The following is a 19,663-nucleotide window of genomic DNA, read 5'->3' as shown; positions in this document are numbered from 1 at the left end:
TGCAATATCGTTCAGTACAACAAGCTGCTGTACAATTGTGTTTGTACTAAAATATCTGGAGCAGATATTTGAAAATCCTCTAACAGCACCAACAAAAAAAGGCAATAAACAAAGCTAATATGTTTCAGCAAAAACAGACTATCACACTCATTTTTTTTTAAATGTATCAGCTTTAGCTGCACTGCCACTTTCTGGCATTAAAGTTGTTTGAATTCTTCAGAGAATAGCTGCATTAAGGTGTTTTAAAAATATCAGCCTTAAAAGAATCTGAATTATTGGATTTTTCTTGCTGCTGTGCTGTAAGCATGTTTGCTATGGCAATTCCCATTAGGGTCAAAGGTGCAGAACATGTCAGTTTGAAAATCTGAAAAAGTTTACTGGCTGTCTGAAAAAGCTTTGTCTGGAAGCAGTCTTCTCTTTCGCAGCTAACCGAAAGCAAGTCACCTTTTTACGTTGATTTGTTTAAAAATAAATTAAATTACCCTGCAAGATCATATACACATTTCAGATTTTACAACTGTCTCTTATAGGGCTATAAAAAAGCCACTGTTATTTCAAGTGCTTATAGGAAGGCTTGTAAGTAGACAAATTGTAATGCCACACATTTATGAAACCTACATAAATTAATTTCGTCCAGGGGAGATGGAAATGTAACTGTGAACTTGGCTGGAGCTAAGAATTTTTTCAAAAGCACCAACCCATCATAGTCTTTATTAGAAAAACCAGTGCAATTTGAATTTTCTTACTGAGTTTAAAATCATTACTGTCTGCAAATTCTAGGGAACGGGATTGAGAAGAGGGGCTGTCTGTGTCTTGATAAATGACATTTTAGCCCTGCCCATGGAAAAGGCATGTAAAGGTAGTAGGGGAAAATTTGTATTGTCTATTAAATCAATAAACAGACTGAATGATTTAGAACTAAACCTTCAGACAATCCAGTATCAAAGGGATGATCAACCACTTATTTGCATGACATTAACAAACTTTTTAAATAGCTTAAAAGCAGGTGATAACCTAGACCTCCTTCCAGCTGGCATAAAGCTTAGGGAGGAGGGCATAGAAAACATCAGTAATTTGTTAGCTTTATAACTCTTATGAACTTTATCCTTTTAGTGAGCATTGCCTGGATCTATCGTCCCCATGCACGAATGATGTAACTGCCGCTGGCTGATCCTAAAATATAATTCCCCATCAAATAATCTACTTTTTTCTTTTAATGATGGATCTTCCTAGAACACAACAAAACGGATGCAGCTCTAATGCTCTCTCCCCTGTGGTGCACAGGATCAGCGCCTGCCTGATATGCCAACCGTTGCCTGAAGGATATATATGGATTATTGGCAACAGGCACAGTGCACGACGAGCCTTGGCATCGAAACTGCCCGTCTTCCCATGCAAACGGCAAACCAGTTCGAGACCGGGCGCCACCTCTCTCCTGGTGTTACAGCCCTGCAGCTCCAGCCTGTGCAAGCAGCCCCCGCTGCACAGAGAGATGCAGCCGCTTGGGTGCATTAGCCACCTCCCGCCCCCCGCAGGGCAGTACAGCCCGATGCACCGCGGAGTGAGAGGTAGCAGCACCTCCGGCCGCGTGTCCTGTCCGATCCCCGCACGCAGCAAGCAGCAGCCCAGGGGGATGCAGCGTGGGGCGCTGCGGGAGCAAGGACCGCGCCGGGGTCCCTGCTGCCCCGGGCGGCGATCCCCACAAAAAGCAAACTCCGAACACTTCTAACTTTGTTATGCGGGGAGGGGGGCAGCGAGGTGTGTCCCCCCCCCGCGAATAAATTACACACCCGCCCCCGCGCCTCCCCCAAAGCGCTTCCTCCCTTCGCCTCCTGCATCGATCCGCACGTGACGTCAGTATCGATAAGTTTGGGGGCGGGGGGGAGAAGCCAAAGTCAAGTGCAGCCCCGCTGCGCCTGGCGCCCGGACTTGGGGGGGAAGGGGGCGGGGGGCGAAGGCGGGCAGCGCTCGCTGGCTCCGTGGGAAGCCGCCTCGCCCGCCGCCGCCGCCTCCCCCCGTCCCCATCCCCGCCGCGCTCCGCTCGGCTCCTCGCTCCCGTCTCCTGGTCGCGGGCAGAGGCGGCGGCGGCGGCGGGTGTTCGCGGGGCAGCCCCGGCCGCGGAGGCAGCGGTGCGGAGCAGGAGGGGGGCGCGCTGGGGAAGTGGGGGGCGGGGGGTTCTCGGCCGGGGCGGGGGCAGAGTCCAGCCCGGACATTGGGTCCAGCCACGGCGGGAGCGGAAAACCCCACACAAAACTCTCGCCGCCGCTCTCCGCTCTCCCCAAGATGGCCGCCGAGGTGGGATCGATGGTTCAATATTGGAAGCAATTGGATCTGCGCCGGCTGCAGGTGAGTGGCCGGAGCGCCGGGCGGCGCGGCGCGGTGCGGCGCGGGGGAGCCGCGGGGCGCGCCCGGGAGAGCCCCCCCCCGTCCGCCCCCTGCCCCGGGCGCGTGGGGCGCCGCCGCCGCGGGGCTGCCCGCATCGATCGGTATCGGGAATTGATCCCCCGCCGCTGCTCTTTGTTCGGGGCGCGCTGCGCCGGCCCGGCCCGGCCTCCCGCCCCGGCCACTTGCCGCCCGCCTCGCAACTTCCCCGGGCTGCCCGGGGCCCGGCCCGGCCCGAGGGCAGGACACCGGGCCGGGGCCGGCGGGTGCGCAGAGAGGGCACCTGCCTTCCCGGACTTTCTGCCCCGCCGGAGCGGGCTTCGCCTCGCCGGGCCGGGCTGGAAGTTTTCCCCTGCTGCGTTAGGACTTGAATTGCCTCGGTCGGATCCGAGCTAATTGCCAGGCAGGTGAATTCAGCAAATGCAGATGTTCAACTTTTCGGGGGGGGGGGTGATTTCCATTTTCTCCTCTCCCTAGCGCTGGGGAGAAGGGAGAGCTCGGCTTGGCGGCCCGGGGGTGGCCCTTGATCAGGTCTGTGCAGGGTGTTGTATGTATTATCTGTACTGTTTTCAGGGGTACATTTTAGGTATTAACTTCATATATTGCTTAGGAAGCAACTGTTTTGTCTTTGCTGCTGCACTGAATACTCCATAAATGTTTAAATCTTTGAAGTAGCAATCACAGCAGGCAGAAGTTGAGGGGAAATGATGCAGATAACAGACCTATTATAGTATCTTGACTTGTTTGCCATGACATTAGCTTAAGATAAAAGATAATCAGGCTGAAGATAAAAGAGCTGCTTTCCCCCTATATGCAAATGCTGGTAAGTTTCTTACATTCAGGCAAGTGGTACCATCCCTGAGCCCCAACAACCGGCGTTCACATCAAATGAATTCAAAAGCAAGGCAAGGTGCTTTTAAAACGTAAGCTGCAAGTGACTTGCATTTTTTTCAGAGGTTTTCTGACCATGAGCATGTAGCAAAGAAACAAACCAAACTGTCTGTTACCTGTATTTTCTGCCTTTTAAAACGCCCCAGCCACAAAAAAAGAAATGTCTTAAAAATCAAAAGCTGCTTCCCCCTCCCCCTGTTCTAGGTTGTCTGTATTGTATTTGGTGTTAAGGCAATTGTAATTGTATTCCCTGCTAATGTTTGTGAATCAGACCTGGGCACTCTAAGGGCATAGACTCTTTATTTATGATTGATGTTCTGTAACATAAGGAATGACAAGAGCATGGCAAACAGATATGGGAGAAAGCAGAAGGAGAATCAAATCTGCTCAGGGCTAGCTGAAGCCCTTCTGTGGTCCTATTGTTATTCAGGTCTTGAGAATTTAGTGTGCAGATTTACAGCAGTGGTATTTGGGTTCATTCATCCCTGAATGTCAGTTAACAAAATTTTCATTAGCCAACTAATATTCAATCTTCTAACCTTACTCAAGGTGCATATAGATCTGATTGTCAGTGTTTTAGACTTGTGATGGATACACCTATCTTGCATTAGGAAAGAGATCCTTTGTGGTTCTGTTTAAGTCACAGAATACTGTATACAGCTGTAGTGCCACTGGTCTGTGAAATTAACGATAAGCTCTTTAACATTTACAAGAGGACAGTTGACCTGAAAAAAATAGATGTTTACATTTTGTCATTATATAGCTTTCTGTATGTGGCATATAATGAGATGAAGTCTAAACTGGAACTCCTACAAAAGGAGAGATGCTCATTTACATGGATATTAAATAGGTTTATCCCTGTAGGATATTACAGTCTTTAAAATGCGGCATGTTTCATAGGGGAGTAAACAAATTTAAATACAATTTATGGCACTTCAATAATGTATCAACAGTTCCAGCATTTAATACATTTTGGCTTTTAAGCAGATTACTTAGTACATCTGTGATACCCAACCCTCAAAGTAATACAGGTACTACAGCCAGTCAGCTTTCCATGACTGTTCATTTATGGCATTTTGGTTTGAAGGGGATTAGCATCCTAAGCACATGGGATACAAAGGATTCCTTAATACATTCTGCTGATGACTTTTGCACAAATATTTACAACTAGTTTTTTGGTGTGAAAAAAAACAACTTTTTTGAGCTTGGGCGGGGGCGGATTTTGTAAGATCTAGTTTGACTCTTCAGTTTAATTGTGCTTCCTTGGAAAGAGGTATATAGCTTTAATTCTCAGATGTTCTGAATGAATGTGTAGCTGGGTCTGGGTGCTGAACTGTAGAGATAGTTCTCGCTGTCTTCTGTCCAGGCAGCACTTCTGGCACCTCCCCTCAGATGGTGGAGGGAAGGGTGACCTTGTGCCAGCTTGGCCTAATGCCCTCTATTAAATAAAATTGAAACAATCCATTTATTATTTCCCCCAAATGCATTTTTAAAATTTGTATACACAGGCCTGTTTGCCTGGAACGCCCAGGCAATGGCAAAGTTTGGACAACCTTGACAAACAGTGGGCATATGTAAAACATGCAGAAAATGGGATACTCTATAGCACGTTGATCAAAATGGCATTGAGCCTTTTTACAGCAAGTAGGCTCGGAAATGAGAAGAGATAAAATTCTATCAAAGATAATGCCAGGCATATTTCATTTGGTTATGAGATTGTTTTATAGTGTACATTACTAATGCTGTATTTTTTTACAGCTTTCTTGTGTATAATAGTCATAACAGGATTCATACCTTTATGATTTGTCTGGTTTTAATTTGCTCTGTTTTATTATGTTCGGTATACCAGTGTATGGATTATATGCTGTCTGCATCCTGTATGCAGCCCATTCTACATTTAAAAAGGCAGAAGTGGGAAGCACTGTAGACTACTGATTTTGGATATTAAAGACAGCTCCAAACTGGGGGATATATACCTACTATTGCCCTGGTTACACAGTGTGAGCGAGTTAATCAAACCAAATATTGTGCATTTAGTTTCAGTAGGGCAGGCATTTTTGCGTGTCTGTGCGAACCAGGGCTTGAGGCTGTTGGCATTGTGGAGCGTTCCGCAGAAACTTAAGTGGTAAGATAATGTGAGGCATCTAGTTAGTTCAGACTGTTTTGCCATTCACCGAGTGCCAAGAATCTTCTGAATGCGTTGTGCTTGATGGAATGTTTTCACTGTTCAAAGTTTAGAAAAAATGTGGATGTGATTAAAATATTATAACCTTATGATATTCTGAAGTGCATAAATTTTACATATCAGCTACAGAGGGAGTTTAGACATCCATTAAATGATATGACAGCTTGACTTATCTAAATGTGCTATCATTTAACAATGTGTCAAAATTCTTCTTTCTATAGATGACAGTGGTAAATAAGCTATCAGTCCCGTTGGCTGAAGCTTAACTTCTGAAACTTGGCCTAATAAACTTCACTGCAGTACTGTGGAGCAGTCATAGGTGGAATAACCTAGTTATTACCTCAGTGGGTATGCCCAGAGCCTTCCAAAAAGAGCTCCAGAGGTGGCTCTTGCGAGGATTTAACCTCGCCAAATGCTCTGGGCTCTGCATATCATTAGGACTTTCCAAATTTACAGTAAGGCTGAGAAGTTAATGAATCATCCAACTTACTACTTCATGATCAGCTTCTTAAAAAGTACGGCATAACTGATTGCTTGGCCAATAGACCTAAGCCATAGCATGAATCAATTCCTGTTGGGTATCAGACTCACAGGTACATGCATATTAAAAGCAATAGACAGACAGGGCCAAATTCATCCCAGCTAGGTCTATATTGACTTCAATGGAGTTAAACCAGGGATGGATTTATCCCTAACTCCATTGACCTCTGTAGACGCTGTCTGAATGATGGAGCTTAACACTAGCTGTTTCTATTTGCAGGTGTTTTGGGGACCATATCTGATTCCGTAAGGATTTGTTTGGGGAAGCTGTTGGCCCAAACAGTGCTGGTTGTTTATATAGTCAGGCCATTATTCTATTAATACCCTCTAAGGTATGATGAAAAGACTAGAGCTGTGCAGGACTTGCTTTCTTTAAAAGATTCAAAATAAAATTCCATTGCAGCAGCATAAAAATGTCTCCTTTGATGTGTGGGTTTGTAGCACTGTCGTCTTCTTGTATTTAGGATCTTGATCAAACCGTCACTTGGAAGGGGAAAAAAAATGTGTTCAGGTTTTTTCATGACCTTGGACAAGGCAGAAGGCACCAGTTCAACAGCCCTGGAAATTCAGGTTCTTGAGTTCTCTATGGAAGAGATACAGCATAGGGCATGCTGCCCTGCCCATGTGTCTTAACCCTGTTATCAATGGACCAGCTGTTGGGGCCAGAAGGGTGTCTGGTCTTCAGGGGCCCAGTCAGTCTGTGGTCTGTGATTTGCTCTTGCAATGCTGCCTGTACAATGGTGGTTTTGGTAAATGTGGTCACTCATTCACTAGGAACCGGACTGAGATCTGTCAACCGGTTCTTTTATATTGAAAGTACAGTTCAGGTTAAACTTCCTATCCACTCAAACCAGTCTCTGAGGCACTCAGCTTTGTGGTGGACAAATGCATTAGGAAACAGAAGCAGAGTATTGTCAGAGGACTGTTAACACCACTACCTTTGTCTCCCAGTTTCCATTATTCATTTAACTTAGTTTCCAGAGTTTCTGAGCTCTGGACTAACAAAGGTCTGGTTATGGGTGACACGCGAGGTTGGATCCTCAGCAGGTGTAAATTCAGAGAGCTCCACTGACGTTAGAGCTATGCTGATTTAACACCAGCTGACGATCTGGCCCACAGTGTTCATGAGCGCAGCCTTGGAACTCTGACTCCTTTTGAGATGGGGTTGTGAATCTAATGTATATTGTTTGAGATGTGTTGAAGCTTCAGTAACCCAAAAAAAGCTTCATGTTTTTTGAAACAAGGGGATTGCAAGTGGTTAGTTTCTAATGTGATCACAGCCAGCACCCTTATCGAGAGGCTTGGCAGAATTAGATTTTAATGTTTTTTTTAACAATTTCAACAGATAATATTGAAAATTCTTTGTAAGCATTTTTTTCTATTATCGATTTAAATGTTCACAGTTATGGGAAATTGTAAGGGACTGAGGCCATAATTATTTAGTGACAGTGGATGTTGAGATTCAAAAGCTTTATAACCATTAAAACACAAGCTGTCAGCATCACATGTCAAAATCTGAGTCACAGATCAAACTCCGGCAAGTTCTCAAGCAGCATTTTTCTTACTTTGCCTGTCTGTGCATTTTGATTAACATCTGCGGAAATATTTTTTTCACCCATTTGCGTGTGTACGGTGAAATCAACGTTTATTGACTTTTACCGATAAAAATAATCCTTCCAAGCCTACTGATTGGCCACCTCAGTGAGGCCAAGGATTCAGTGGGTTCCGGAGTCTGAATTATCATCATATCCCTAAAGGTGATTCTTCTGGGTCAGGATAGACAGTGTAAGGGAAGCTGGCACTACTGCTATGCATGCTGCCAGTGTCCTGGGGAATGAAGGGTTCTATCCTGACCCACTGAAGTCAGACAGAAAGGGATCATGAGTCTTCAGGATTGTCAAGCCAGCATCATTCACTCATCTTTTTGAGGGGTGAAGGGGAGTGTAGCGGGGTGGCTACCCACTCCTGCCCTGTGGGGCTTTAAAACAGCCCTGGGAAGGGGCTTTTTGGCTGGGCTGATTGGGGAAGTGGCTGCAGCTGGAGGCCACGCCCCAAACTGAACAGGGCTTATAAGAAGGCAGGGAAGCCAGGAGCAGTCAGTCTCTCTCTGCTTCCAGAGGGAGAGGGGCCTGACTGCTTAGAGGTTGAAAAGGTACCTATGGTGAAGCAGGGCTGGGGAAGGGCTGAGGAGTTAGGGAAGCTCCAGCCGGGAAAGCCCCAGGCTGCGGCCTAGGAAAGGGCAAGAGGTACTGGGGGTTGCAAGGGACAACCCAGGAGTAGGTAAAGCAGCAGGTCCAAACCCCTTTTGCCTGTGATGAGTGGGCCGATGCTGCAGTCTGCCCCAGGGTGTGGAGCTAGACCATGACTGTCAGTGGCCACTACTGAGGCAAAGTGGGGATAGCAGGGTGGGGGTTCCCCGGGGAGGGGGAAACCCAGTTAAAGGGGCACCGGGGTCCTGGGAGGGACACGGGGCCGATAAGAAAACAGGCGGATCACCGGCCAGCAGAGGGCGCTCCGGGCTGAAAAAGAGCTGGTTCCCCGGAAAAACCAGCAGGAGGCGCTGCGGCGGTGAGTAGCCCGTTTACAGGGAGGCAGGGTCTCCTAATGGAAAATTGAAAACAATCCTGTTAGCTTGTAAAGTTGCTACATTTCTCCCCCTCTCCCCACAGGAGAGTCATTTGCAAAGTGCATTTCTGTTTCTGCAGGTGCCCAGTAACTACTTCCATCAGCTGTTTCCATCAAGGTTTCAGCTTAGCCTCTATGGGGCCTGGCTTTGTGCAGTGTGAGTCTCTGTGCATTATGACCCAACTTTCCTTACCTGCGCCTCTGGAGCTGGGCCGGTCTGGCTGCTATTTACACAATTACCGGTAACTACAACAGCACCAAATGATCTCCGACGGTGTCTTGGGTTAATGATCTGCAAAGCGCAGGATTTCCTTGTGTGACGCCACCGGGGGGCCACCCCATGGTGTGTGGTGCCAACAGCACCCACTGTGAGGGTTCCATCTCCTTTGGAACTGCTGTGGCTCCAAACTACGCTCTCATTGATCTGATAGACCATAATGGCTCCCAAAGCTGATAGACCATAATACTACTGAGAAATCTGCGTTAAAGATTGCACAAGGATAATTAAGGGAGCAGTTAACGTTAACAGGCTAGATTCATCCTGGGTGTAGTTCCATGGCTTTGATGGAATAACCCCAAGGATGAATTTGAACCACTGTTTTCTCTAAATAAAACATTCCTTGAATGTTACAAGCTGGCTTCAAACCACAGAAGCTGGGATGTTCAGCTAAGGCTGGGGCTGGGCATCCATCCTTAATTTGCCTCCTTGTGTCTAGCTGTAGCCAGGACACACACATATATGTACATATAATATAATGCTGTATTCTGATCTGGGACCCTTGTGATACCCATTACCACTGCACCTTGGTATGTCAAGTAGGCCCTGCCTGGTCTGGTATTGGATATAACTGGGGATCACTCTCCCTTTCTTGGAGCCTGGGTTTGGTGACCTCCAGGACATGATGTCAGACCATCTTTCTAGTTGGGTGTTTACACATTATTGCTGCTGTAGCCAGGGGAGTCCAGGGCATCGAGTGGTTTCATGGTGGGCTCGTCTACTCTGATTGCGTATTGAAGGCAATGTGCGTCTGTCCCGTATGATTTTCATTGCTGTGCAGCACTGAGAGGCCAGCAGTGAGTGCCAGGTTTGTAAATAACAGTAGGGAGAGGGGGAGTGAGAGTGTGTGTGTAAAAGGAGAAGGGAAAATAAAATGGGTGAAAATATTTTACAGTTTCCAAAAAAAAGTGGATCCTTTATAACATTGGAAAAGTTCATTTCCCCAGCTGTGCTCAAGGAACAGAGTGTGACTTCCTTGGATGCTGTCATGTAGAAGAGGGTAGATTATGGAGCGATATGGAGACTTGTTATGAATTTTAGTAGCCTTCTCTTGCTGACTTGAAGTCATTAAACTCCTATTAAAGTACAGTGTATTGTTTAGGTGGAATGCATGGCAGGTTGATGGCTGTCGTTTGTATTACCCCAGTCAGGGATACACACACACATCAAACGGTGGTCCCTGCTCCAGAGAGCTCTCAGGCTAAGGGTAAGATGAGACAGGAGCTAGATACAACACTCAGGTCAGGGCAGTACGGGGTAACAGGGAGGCACTTTGTTCTTCCTTGACCGTACTATAGTTCGTCTTCTAGGCCTTGATTGTGCGAACACTTGCACCTGCAAGGAACTTCCCACCCGGGACCGGTCAAGTTGAGATCCATGGGTTACTCTTCTGAGTAAAGCTGCTCACCCGCATCAGTGTTTGCAGGATCCAGAGCTAGTTCTGTAGGTAACGTGTGGCAGGCTCACTGGTGGCTCCTGGATCTCCTCTTGCATCTGAGCAGACAGAACATGCGATTGAAGCTGATGGTTTACTTAAAGAAAAAGTCACCCTGTCAGAAATGGCTGGCCCTGTCCTGCCAGGCTGAGGAAATCTTATTGAAACTGAGTTTTAACAAATGGGAGACACAACCTGATACCTTCTTCTTTATAACCTGCCTCACTCAGTTTGTGCCCAGTGTCCTTCTTCCTTGCATTGCCTTGTTGTTTCTTATTTAGGCTCTGATTCAGCAGCTGTGTCTCTGGGTGTGCCGGGGTCCATCTGGGGAGATCTGAGTGAAGGGTCTGGTCTGAGGATTTGTAAGTTCCTCAGGGCAAGGTCTGCTCGTTATCATTGTGTGCAGAACCATGCACACCTATGGCCCTAAATGCAAATGTTTAAGAATAACAATTCTGGTACCTGTAATTATTGGCTTGATCCTCCTGCCATTGAAGTTTTGCCATTGTGGCAGCAGGTCTAGGGATCCTTATTTTTAATTAAGAAAAAAAAATGGGGGTGGTGGGAGTTGGATGGACTGACTGTCCCAATTTCTTCCTCTTAATTCTGAATTTCTTTGTATTGCTGGAGAAAGTCAGGCTCTGAAAGTTACCAAAGTGTAATGTTTTTTGTGGTTGAATAATTGAGACTCTGGCAGACAAGGCTGGCAGAGCTGCAGAAAATTAGAGTTTATCTTTAGCTCAGCAGCTCTCACTTTAGAAACTGGTGACCCCAATTCCAGCCTGAAGAGTGACTTCTTCCCTAATTAATAAATCCATTAATTAATTGTGTGCATGCTGCAGCCCATTAGAGATGAATTGGGTGGCCTCCCGATCCAGTTTAGTGGATTCTCTCTACGGCCTTGCGAAAAATGTGACTAAAAGGCAAACGGGACATAAACGAAAATATAATCAGATTCCCATGGGCCGACAGTGGATGTTATTGACGCTGTGACTCTTGGGTATTTCCTGGCCTATTATCTAGTGAGTTGGTGTTTGCAGATGCGCATTTCAGATTGATAGCAGAGCTTTCAGATTGTCCATAAATGGCACCCCTCAGTGGCAGCTGCAATGAAAAGAGTGGGGATGTGTGGAGAGGCTAAGATAGGGCATTAGCATGGGGGTGATAGTGCCAGGAGACCCTCCCCTTCGAGAGCACTCACCACATCTGCCCTGATCTACCATAACGGCATCTGGCCTCTCTCGCGTTCTTGCTGTTGGGTAAATCGCTGAAGGAGCCCTTCGCTTGAGACCAAGCAGGTCATCTCGCCACCGCCAGGCCCAGCATAGGTGCAGCACCTCAGGACTTCCGTGGCATGGGACAGCAAACCACACATGGAGGCTGGTTTTCCCTGACCTTAACATCAGCCAGCAAACGGTGAGCGATGGAAGGGGCTCGTGCACATAGCACTGCACCTGCCGGTGGAGTTGGGATCTCTAAGCAAGAACAGAAGCCCGCGATAGAGCCAAGCTGACGATAGCGCTGCTGTGTTTGCGTCAAACTCCTTATAACTGCCAGAGCTCTAGGAAAATTGTGTTGAACGAGGCAGAAAGTCAAGCATCCGTTTGCACCTGGAGAAGGTGGATTTGAAAGAGGGCTCTGGAGTTCTTCAGTTGCATATGGAGTGGAATGTTAATTGTTTGGTGATCTGAATGAGTAGTTATGAACAGATTTAACAGACAGTACACTCCAAACTGAGTTCCCTTCAGGAAGCACGTGCTTAACCAGATAACCTCTATGGAGCTTTCACAACCAGCTATTAGTCTCCCTCCATATGTTGGCACAGTAGCTACTCTCTTCATTTATTTTTTTCTTATAGTCTGCTGAGGCTTCAACTAAAAATGCAGAAAGAATTGTTGTGCATTCTGATCCCTGATCTAATGTTTTCTCCACTGAACGTAGTTAACTGTCAGGCTCAAAATCATAATGTAAGAAATCAAAATTCCTAGTTTGTCTCTGTGGATTTTAAAAATCAAATAGGCTTTTTGCATTTTTCTCTGTGTGGCTAGTGAAAATACACTAGTCAGTTTGGCACATCAGTTTTTAGTCTTTCAGGTGCTTATGCCTCGCATCGTACTGTGCTTGCTGCACTACAAACAATGACAAGGAATTGAAAAAAAGTTTTCACTGGAATTAAATAAAAAACATCCTTGACAACATTTTCATTGGGTTTGGTTATTGTAAATATTAGGTTTTGTTTAAAAACCCAACATTCAGATTAGCTTGGCTCAGTGTCTCTTCCATAGACAAGACTGCAGAGATAAAACTGTAGATTTGATACGGTGTTGACTCTCTTTAGCAAACAGGTAGTGACACACATCTGTACCAGCAAAAACAACGAGGAGTCCTTGTGGCACCTTAGAGACTAACACATTTATTTGGGCATAAGCTTTCATGGGCTAAAACCCACTTATCAGTTTCTTCCACCAGAGACTTCACTTGGTGCTATCTACAGAGGGCTGGAGGAATTTTCACAGAAGTTTAGTGCTCTGTGTCCTTTTCTGGGGCTGGCTTCGGTTCAGCAAGTCAGTTATTCTGCATTTCGGGTACGTCTACACTGCCATTAAACCCCCATGGCTGACCCATGTCAGCTGACTTGAGCCTGAACATCTACACCACGATTTTACAGCCCCACAACTCAAGCCTCAGTTGTCTGAGTTGTTAACAGTTAACTTCAGTGTAGACGTACCCAGGGTGTTTCTTATGTTGTTCAGCAGACAGGGAGAGAGAATGAGGGGTGAGATCGAATTATTAGATCAGTAGCAACCCCCTCCTATATCTATCCTTTAGAAATAAAAGTGACTAACTTTCCATGTGTCTCATGTTGTGGGTAGTCAGTCCCCTGCCTGGATTTCAGTGAATGTTCACAAGAATAACTGATGCAACATTAAGAATGAAAATGCAGGCATGTTTGCAGGGACTGAGGGGTTCAGGACCTGAAGAATCCTGCTCCTAGAGCAGAGATCTGGTTTAAATTAATTTAGGGTTCGAAAGCTACAGTATGTGCAAATACAGATTTTTTTTTTTCCTTGTACCTTGAGATAGAAAATGGATCTGCAGCATGGTTTCTTTATATAGAGCACAGGAAGAGTCCCTCTCAAATTGGAAAATGAACCTCGAGGACATTCATTCCATCCAAAAAGGCTCTATGAATATTCTCAGAACATTTGGTACCTTCTGGCACCTATTATAGAAAGATGTAATTCCCCAACTTGGGAGATAATAAGCAGGTATTGACTTCTGCTGAGGTCATTATCAAGATTTATTCAGTCAATATGGCTTCTTGGGTCAATAAATCTTGAGGTTGATGGAGGAAGAATATATACTTGTAGACCTTATTAAAAAGTTTTCCCCTTTTCGTAACACTTTCCTATGTATATTACATGAGCATCTCTTTCTGATTTTTATTACCACATTTTTTGGTGATTACACTTTTTTATGCTGCTTTAGACGCATTTTTGTTTGTTACAAAGTGAGGGAAAAGTAGGAAAGATCTTGTTTTATTTAGTAGGTTTCATGTGGGAGTGTTGCTCTGTTCTGATATGCTATTTTTTAGGTGGGGGAAGATTCCTAAGACAAACAATATATAGCTGTTTTCATCTTCAAAGCATATTACAAGCATTAGCTAATTAACGAATCTTCCCATTAGCCCTATAGCAGTATATCTGTTTTGCAGATGTGGAAGCTGAGGCTGAAATGCTGAGTGACTTTCCAAAGGCCACAGAGATGGCTGGTGTTCATTCCGGGATTCGAACCCAGGACTCCTGGCACCCAGTCCTGTGCTTACATATTTGGCCCTTATTTCTTTCTGTTTCCAAGCCCAACATTTTGCTGAGGTTTAGGAGAGAGCAAGATGCCTTGCAGTGATACAACTCCCACTGATTTCAGCAGGGGCAGAATCAGACCCTTTAAAATCCCAAGCCTGGGGAGGTTGGTCTGTTTCTGAGCAGCAGTCATTGGGGTTGAATGGAGGTAACCGAGGGCAGAATCTGGCTCATTGACTTCATCTGGAGTCACATGGGGTGACATTTCTCCCCTGGGCAGACAGGGGGGCACCAGTTGAGCCACATGTAAATCCCCAGAGCAGGGTTTAAGTGGGGTGTTAGTGGGGGCCAGGAAAAATGAGGGACGTTGTCTCCCACAGCAGGGAGTGTGTTCAGTGCAGCCTGTTCTGATTTCCAATGTTCCACGTAGAAAATGGCCCCCTAAAGGCAGATTCAGAACACCAAAATACATGTGCAATTTAGCACATAATTTGCACATGCAATTGCAGTGATTGTGTGCTCAGGTCAGGTGTTTGCATGTACCTGCCTTCTGAGGTTCCATAGTAGACTACTGGTGCACACAGGTGCCTGACTTACACGTGCATTTTCAATAATTGCATGTGTAAATGGGTTGTGCAGGTACCTTTGCACAGAGCGCTAATGTACTGTACTGTGAAAATTTGGCCCCATCAGAGGGCTGGGGGTTATCAGAGGAATCTAACCAAAGGTTTAGCTAGACTAGAAAGCCGAAGTGTTCATTATGTACTGCAGTGCTTGTTAATGAACAGGGACTTGCAGAGAGTGCAGCCCTTTTATCCTGACTGGTTGTATACAAGTGCTGGAAGTGATCCTTGTGTCTGCAGCCCCGGCCTGTGTTCAAGGAATAGTCTGCAGTAACCACCCCTAATTCTTGTGGGTATTGCTGTGGCAAAAGAGAGCGAACAGACTGAAATCAGCGTAGAACTTGCTACTGCTTGTTCCCCTTCCTGGTGTTTTCTGGGATTCATGATACCGTGTCCCACTGCCCAGCTTTGCAAGTTTCCTTCTGTTATAAAGCTGTTGTACTGTATTTGGGGCCCATTGCGTTCAGAGTTACTGGGCCCAATCCCATGTCCCTCGCCCACCCAAAACACTCTGCATCCAGTGGCTATTCTGGGTGAGTAAGGATGCAAGATTGGGCCCAGTGTTTGTACAGCACTTCAAGGATGGAAGCGCCAAGTATTGTAACAAAGCAATGCCCACTGGGGGAATACACAGTTGTCCTTAGGCTACAATCCATGTCTAGTGGGACTTTGTGCATCCACAGGACCAGAACTTGGAGTCTCCTGGTCCAAAAGAGCAGGCCCCTGCTTCTTAAACTAAATGAGTCTCTCTGTAAACTGTTAGCAGTATAGGATCTATGACACACGGATGAGTATTTCTGATTCCATCCAGGAGAGGACAGTGGGACATGCATGTAGACTCTATGCGTGCGCATACACACCTTCACACCCCTCTTGGGATTTTCTATCCCGTGTGAATTTCACCTCTGTTATCCTAGGAAGACTGAATGGGCAGATTCCTATGGCAGTTCAGGAATTGCTCTGGCTGTTTGGGTAGAGGGAGGGACTAATGATTAAATCAGTTTTGTACTCATCCAGGTACATTTCATAGCAGCTGCATATGATAATATAAGAGAAAAAAAGCCAGTTGAAAGGACTGTGTGTAATCTAAGGATTGCTGTTGCTTTAGCTGAGCATTAATATTATTTATTTTGGCAGTGGCAACAAAGAGCCTTTTTGCAGAATTCCATCGGCTGGCGCTTTTCTGCTGGCTGTGTATGTTGCACAACAAGAAGAGGTCATTTATTTTAAGTTTAGATGCTAGATTGTGTGTGCGCGCACACACACACGTGTGTGTGTGTGTGTGTGTGTGTATATATATATATATATATATATATATATATTTTTTTTTTTTTCCAAAATGGTCTCAGTGCTTTTGAATGTCGCCTCACCGTGTCATTATTTTTTTGACTAGTTTGGTGTAACGTTTTCTCAGAAGCTGAACCAGGGCCCCCGAGTATTTATTTCGCTGTAGTTTAAGTGACTCTCGGCTAACGTGGGGCTGTTTGAATATTAATTGGTCTGCGTGTGCGTGCAAGCTGGTTCTGCAACACAGATTTCTAAAAAAGTAAATAGCCAATTTGAACCTGGTGTAAATATTACTCTAGTGGGAGCTGTGCCGTGCGTCAGCTGCTCTGAATGGGGCCTGCTTGCCTGTGGGTAATGCTCTTGCTGAAGTTAGGACCTCAGGCTTTCTGTTTTCTTCCATCAGGACAACATAATAAAGTATTACCTGATTCCTGGCACTGAGTCTTGTAATGTGTAGCATAGGCAGAGCCACTCATCTGGGAGATCTGGGGAGAGCGGCAGCGCTGGCTAAGTAACGTCTTGCTGCCTAGCCTGGCTGCATAGTGCGTTTATTCTTTATTGATAATCATACAGTATGCTGACATAGCTGCTTTCAGCCGAGGATCTCTAAGCACTTCACACACGTGACTTAATTCCAGAGAGGTAGAGAGAGAAGGTTGGGGGGGTAATATCTTTTATTGGACCAACTTCTGCTGGTGAGAGGGAGAAGTTTTCGAGCCACACGGAGGTCTTCTTCGGGTCTTTCGGTAATTATTACCACCCTCATTTTACAGGCGGCGTGACGGAAGCATAAAGGATTTTGGTGAGTTATGTTACGTGTCTTGCCCGTTGCCACACAGCAGGACGGTAGCAGGACTGGGTATACGTGCTGCCTAGGGGACAGGCAGATTGAAGGACAGCCCAGATCAGTGGTCAGAGTTGACGCAAGAGATCCAATCCAAGGGGCAGGTACTGCGAGGCAGCAAGGTAGGGTCAGGCAAGGCTGGATCCTAGTATCAGCTAGCGGGCAATGGCTTGTTGCTCAGCCAAGGTCAGAAAGGAAACAGGAAGTTTATGTATGGTCATCAGCCAATCCGGGTCAAGACCAGGTGGGCAATCAGGAAGCAGGTCAAGGAGCCCTTGAAGCTGACCCACCCAAGTTGGTGAATTCCTGGGTAACTGGATGAGTCCGTGCGGTGCAACAGCCAAGGCTGCTCCCCAAGGGTAGAGCCTTGCAAGTCTGCTTTATAGCCGTGGAGATCCATGGACCATTTTTGAGGATTGTGGACAGGATTCGGATACAAATTTTGTATCCACACACGGCTCTACCCAAGAACCCAGTGGGCTGGGCTTTGAGACCGGGGTCTTGCTAGCATAGAACCCAGGAGCCCCGACTTCTAGTCTTCTCCTCTCTAACCAGTGAGACAACCAAGGGTCTGCTCAGGAGTGGTGCTGAGCACCAGCAGCTCTGAATAAAGTTTGTCAGAGATACATGTGCTCAGTGCCTCTGGGAGAAGTCCCATTGGTGTTGCAGAAGGTTAAGTTTCCTCATTTGCGATGTTTGATTGGTGTGTGTTTAGTTGTTTTAGAATCAGTCTAGCATGGGGTAGTCAATTTTTTTTGTCAAGGTCCAGAGAAAGTAATAATAATAATAATAAAGTGATAAGTAAATAAAAAGATTTTGGGGTCCGTTCAAAAGCATCTGGTGGTCTGGATTTGGCCCAGGTTCCGCCTATATGCCTGGTCTAGCACATCGGCAGGGTGATTTGATAATGAGCCGTGCTTTGATTCCTGGAGAGTTTATTGGGGTTGTACAGTTTTAGTTTATGGCGGCTGGTGGGAATAGGTTGGGTGGTAGAAAGATGTCATTTGTTTGGTTCTCATTTGAATAGCGCTAATGGATCCAGTTGTGCTGCACATCATTTTTAACATTCTTACCTGTGCACTTCTGCTACTGTAGCTTCTGCATCAGCCAGCTTGGATTTCTGAGTTCAGGTTCTCCCTTGCCAGGTGGAGTTGGAGAAAACTATCTGCAAAAGGCAATGGCCCTACGGCTCCTAACTCACCAAGGCTCTAGTGAACATTCTACCTGATATCTAAACCCTCCTGCCCCTTTCTGAGACCCCAGACCCTCGTACGGATGTAGAATAGTGTCAGTGCGCTCTAGGCTGCTGGTGCTGCGGGGTTACTAGTGATAGCCGAAAGTTACCGACACAGGAGTTACCGGCCCGGATCAGATGGCAGCCCCTCTAGTCCAGTGTCTTGTCTCTGAAGAAGGTGTCAAATGTGGGGTAACCTGCCTCCTATATTAGGTCTCATCCTGATCCCCTAATAGTTGGAGACTGTCTAAGGCCTGAGGTTTAATATCCCTCCCAAAATGTTTGTGGTTTATTATGATAACCATGGTTAGTTTGGTTAGCCACATTAATATCCAATCCCTTTTTGATTTATCCCCATTCCCTTGGCAAAGCAGGGAGCACCGTATCCACTGGAACTTCTGCTTTAAACTCTCTGCAGATTTGGGAAGCCCTTGGGCGTCTCCTTATAGAGACCGTAGCGGCTTTGTCTCCTTTGTGCCCTTTTAGCTTAGAGGAGATGCCCTCATCAGAGAGCTGGGATGAGCAGGTGGCTCATGAAGAGCTGGTCAAGCTCCAGGGGCACTGGCTACACAGTCATGGTAGCCACTGTGGTTCTACTGATCTCATGAGTCTGTAGACTGCACCTACCCTGAAGCTCTCCTCCCCTCCAGGGAACAATCCTCTTCAGAGTATGACACAAAAGTGTTGAATTCCCAGCCGCTAATACCACTTCCCTAGTTTCTGGGGTCATCTTTGTTTAGATAAAAAGAACAGGAGTACTTGTGGCACCTTAAAGACTAACAAATTTATTTTATTTGTTTATTTGTTTAGATAGACTCTCTCTAAACCTCTGCCACACCGACTGTGCTGTCCTGAGTATCCCACGTCCTTGTTAAGTACTGGGATTCCATTGTCTGGTGCTTGCCCTTATGCGTGGTGGCAGCTACAGAATGTGGAGGGCAGAGAAAAATGTTTTTTTGATTCCTCCTTAGATAGACCGTCTAGTCTGGAACTGAGAGGTTGGCATGATGGCACCACTGAGTCTAGCAGAGTCCTGTGTTCCATATGTAGAGCAGATGGAGTCTTCCTCCTTTCTGAGATGCTTATAAAGCAGCCTCAGTTCCTTGCCTGGCCAATCCTGTGTCTTTATGGTCAGAACAATGCCTTCCCTCGATCCTCTGTATCCATTCTGAGGACCTCACCTTTCGGTTTGGATTGTTGTGGAGCAAAGAGTAGAATAAAGTTCTGAGACCTTTTAACAAATAAAAACATGATAGGTTTCCTCCCCCACTCTCTTCATTTGAGAGACGTCTAGGCCCAGAGGTCCAGCCTGGTGTTTTGTTTCCAACGAGGGTTTGTTTCAAACACACTTAAGACGGAGAATACCATAAGCTGGGCTGTCTGAAGGGTCCGGTCCGCTTGTGGATTGGAAAGGAGGGAGCTGAGGTCACTCCCTCAGCCTTGACTCCCGAAGAACTGCTGAGGAAAGAATTGGAGACTACAGAGCTGCAGAGAGAGCCATGCTCGCAGGCGGTGTCCTTTGCGTTGTCTGATGCTT

At 46.2% G+C, this 19,663-nt stretch overlaps 1 protein-coding gene across 10 annotated transcripts in view; it reads left to right on the top strand.

Moving 5' to 3' along the window:
• Positions 1–2,199: 2,199 nt before the first annotated feature.
• CUX2 (cut like homeobox 2) overlaps positions 2,200–19,663 on the top strand; it is a 219,000-nt gene continuing 201,536 nt past the window's right edge. For 6 of the 10 annotated variants that reach the window (XM_039505552.1, XM_039505547.1, XM_039505544.1 and 3 more), the window contains exon 1: positions 2,200–2,346. In XM_039505552.1, the coding sequence (XP_039361486.1) occupies positions 2,284–2,346 (63 nt within the window). In that variant the 5' untranslated portion in view covers positions 2,200–2,283. Of the gene's footprint in view, positions 2,347–8,463; positions 8,567–19,663 lie in introns of those variants that run through there. The other 4 variants (XM_039505554.1, XM_039505543.1, XM_039505550.1 and 1 more) reach the window with 4 other exon arrangements.

This window comes from Mauremys reevesii, linkage group 18, assembly GCF_016161935.1.
Source record: "Mauremys reevesii isolate NIE-2019 linkage group 18, ASM1616193v1, whole genome shotgun sequence".
Classification (NCBI taxonomy): domain Eukaryota; kingdom Metazoa; phylum Chordata; order Testudines; family Geoemydidae; genus Mauremys; species Mauremys reevesii.
The sequence above is the reverse complement of the archived record's forward strand: the minus strand, read 5'-3'. Positions and strand labels throughout refer to the sequence as shown.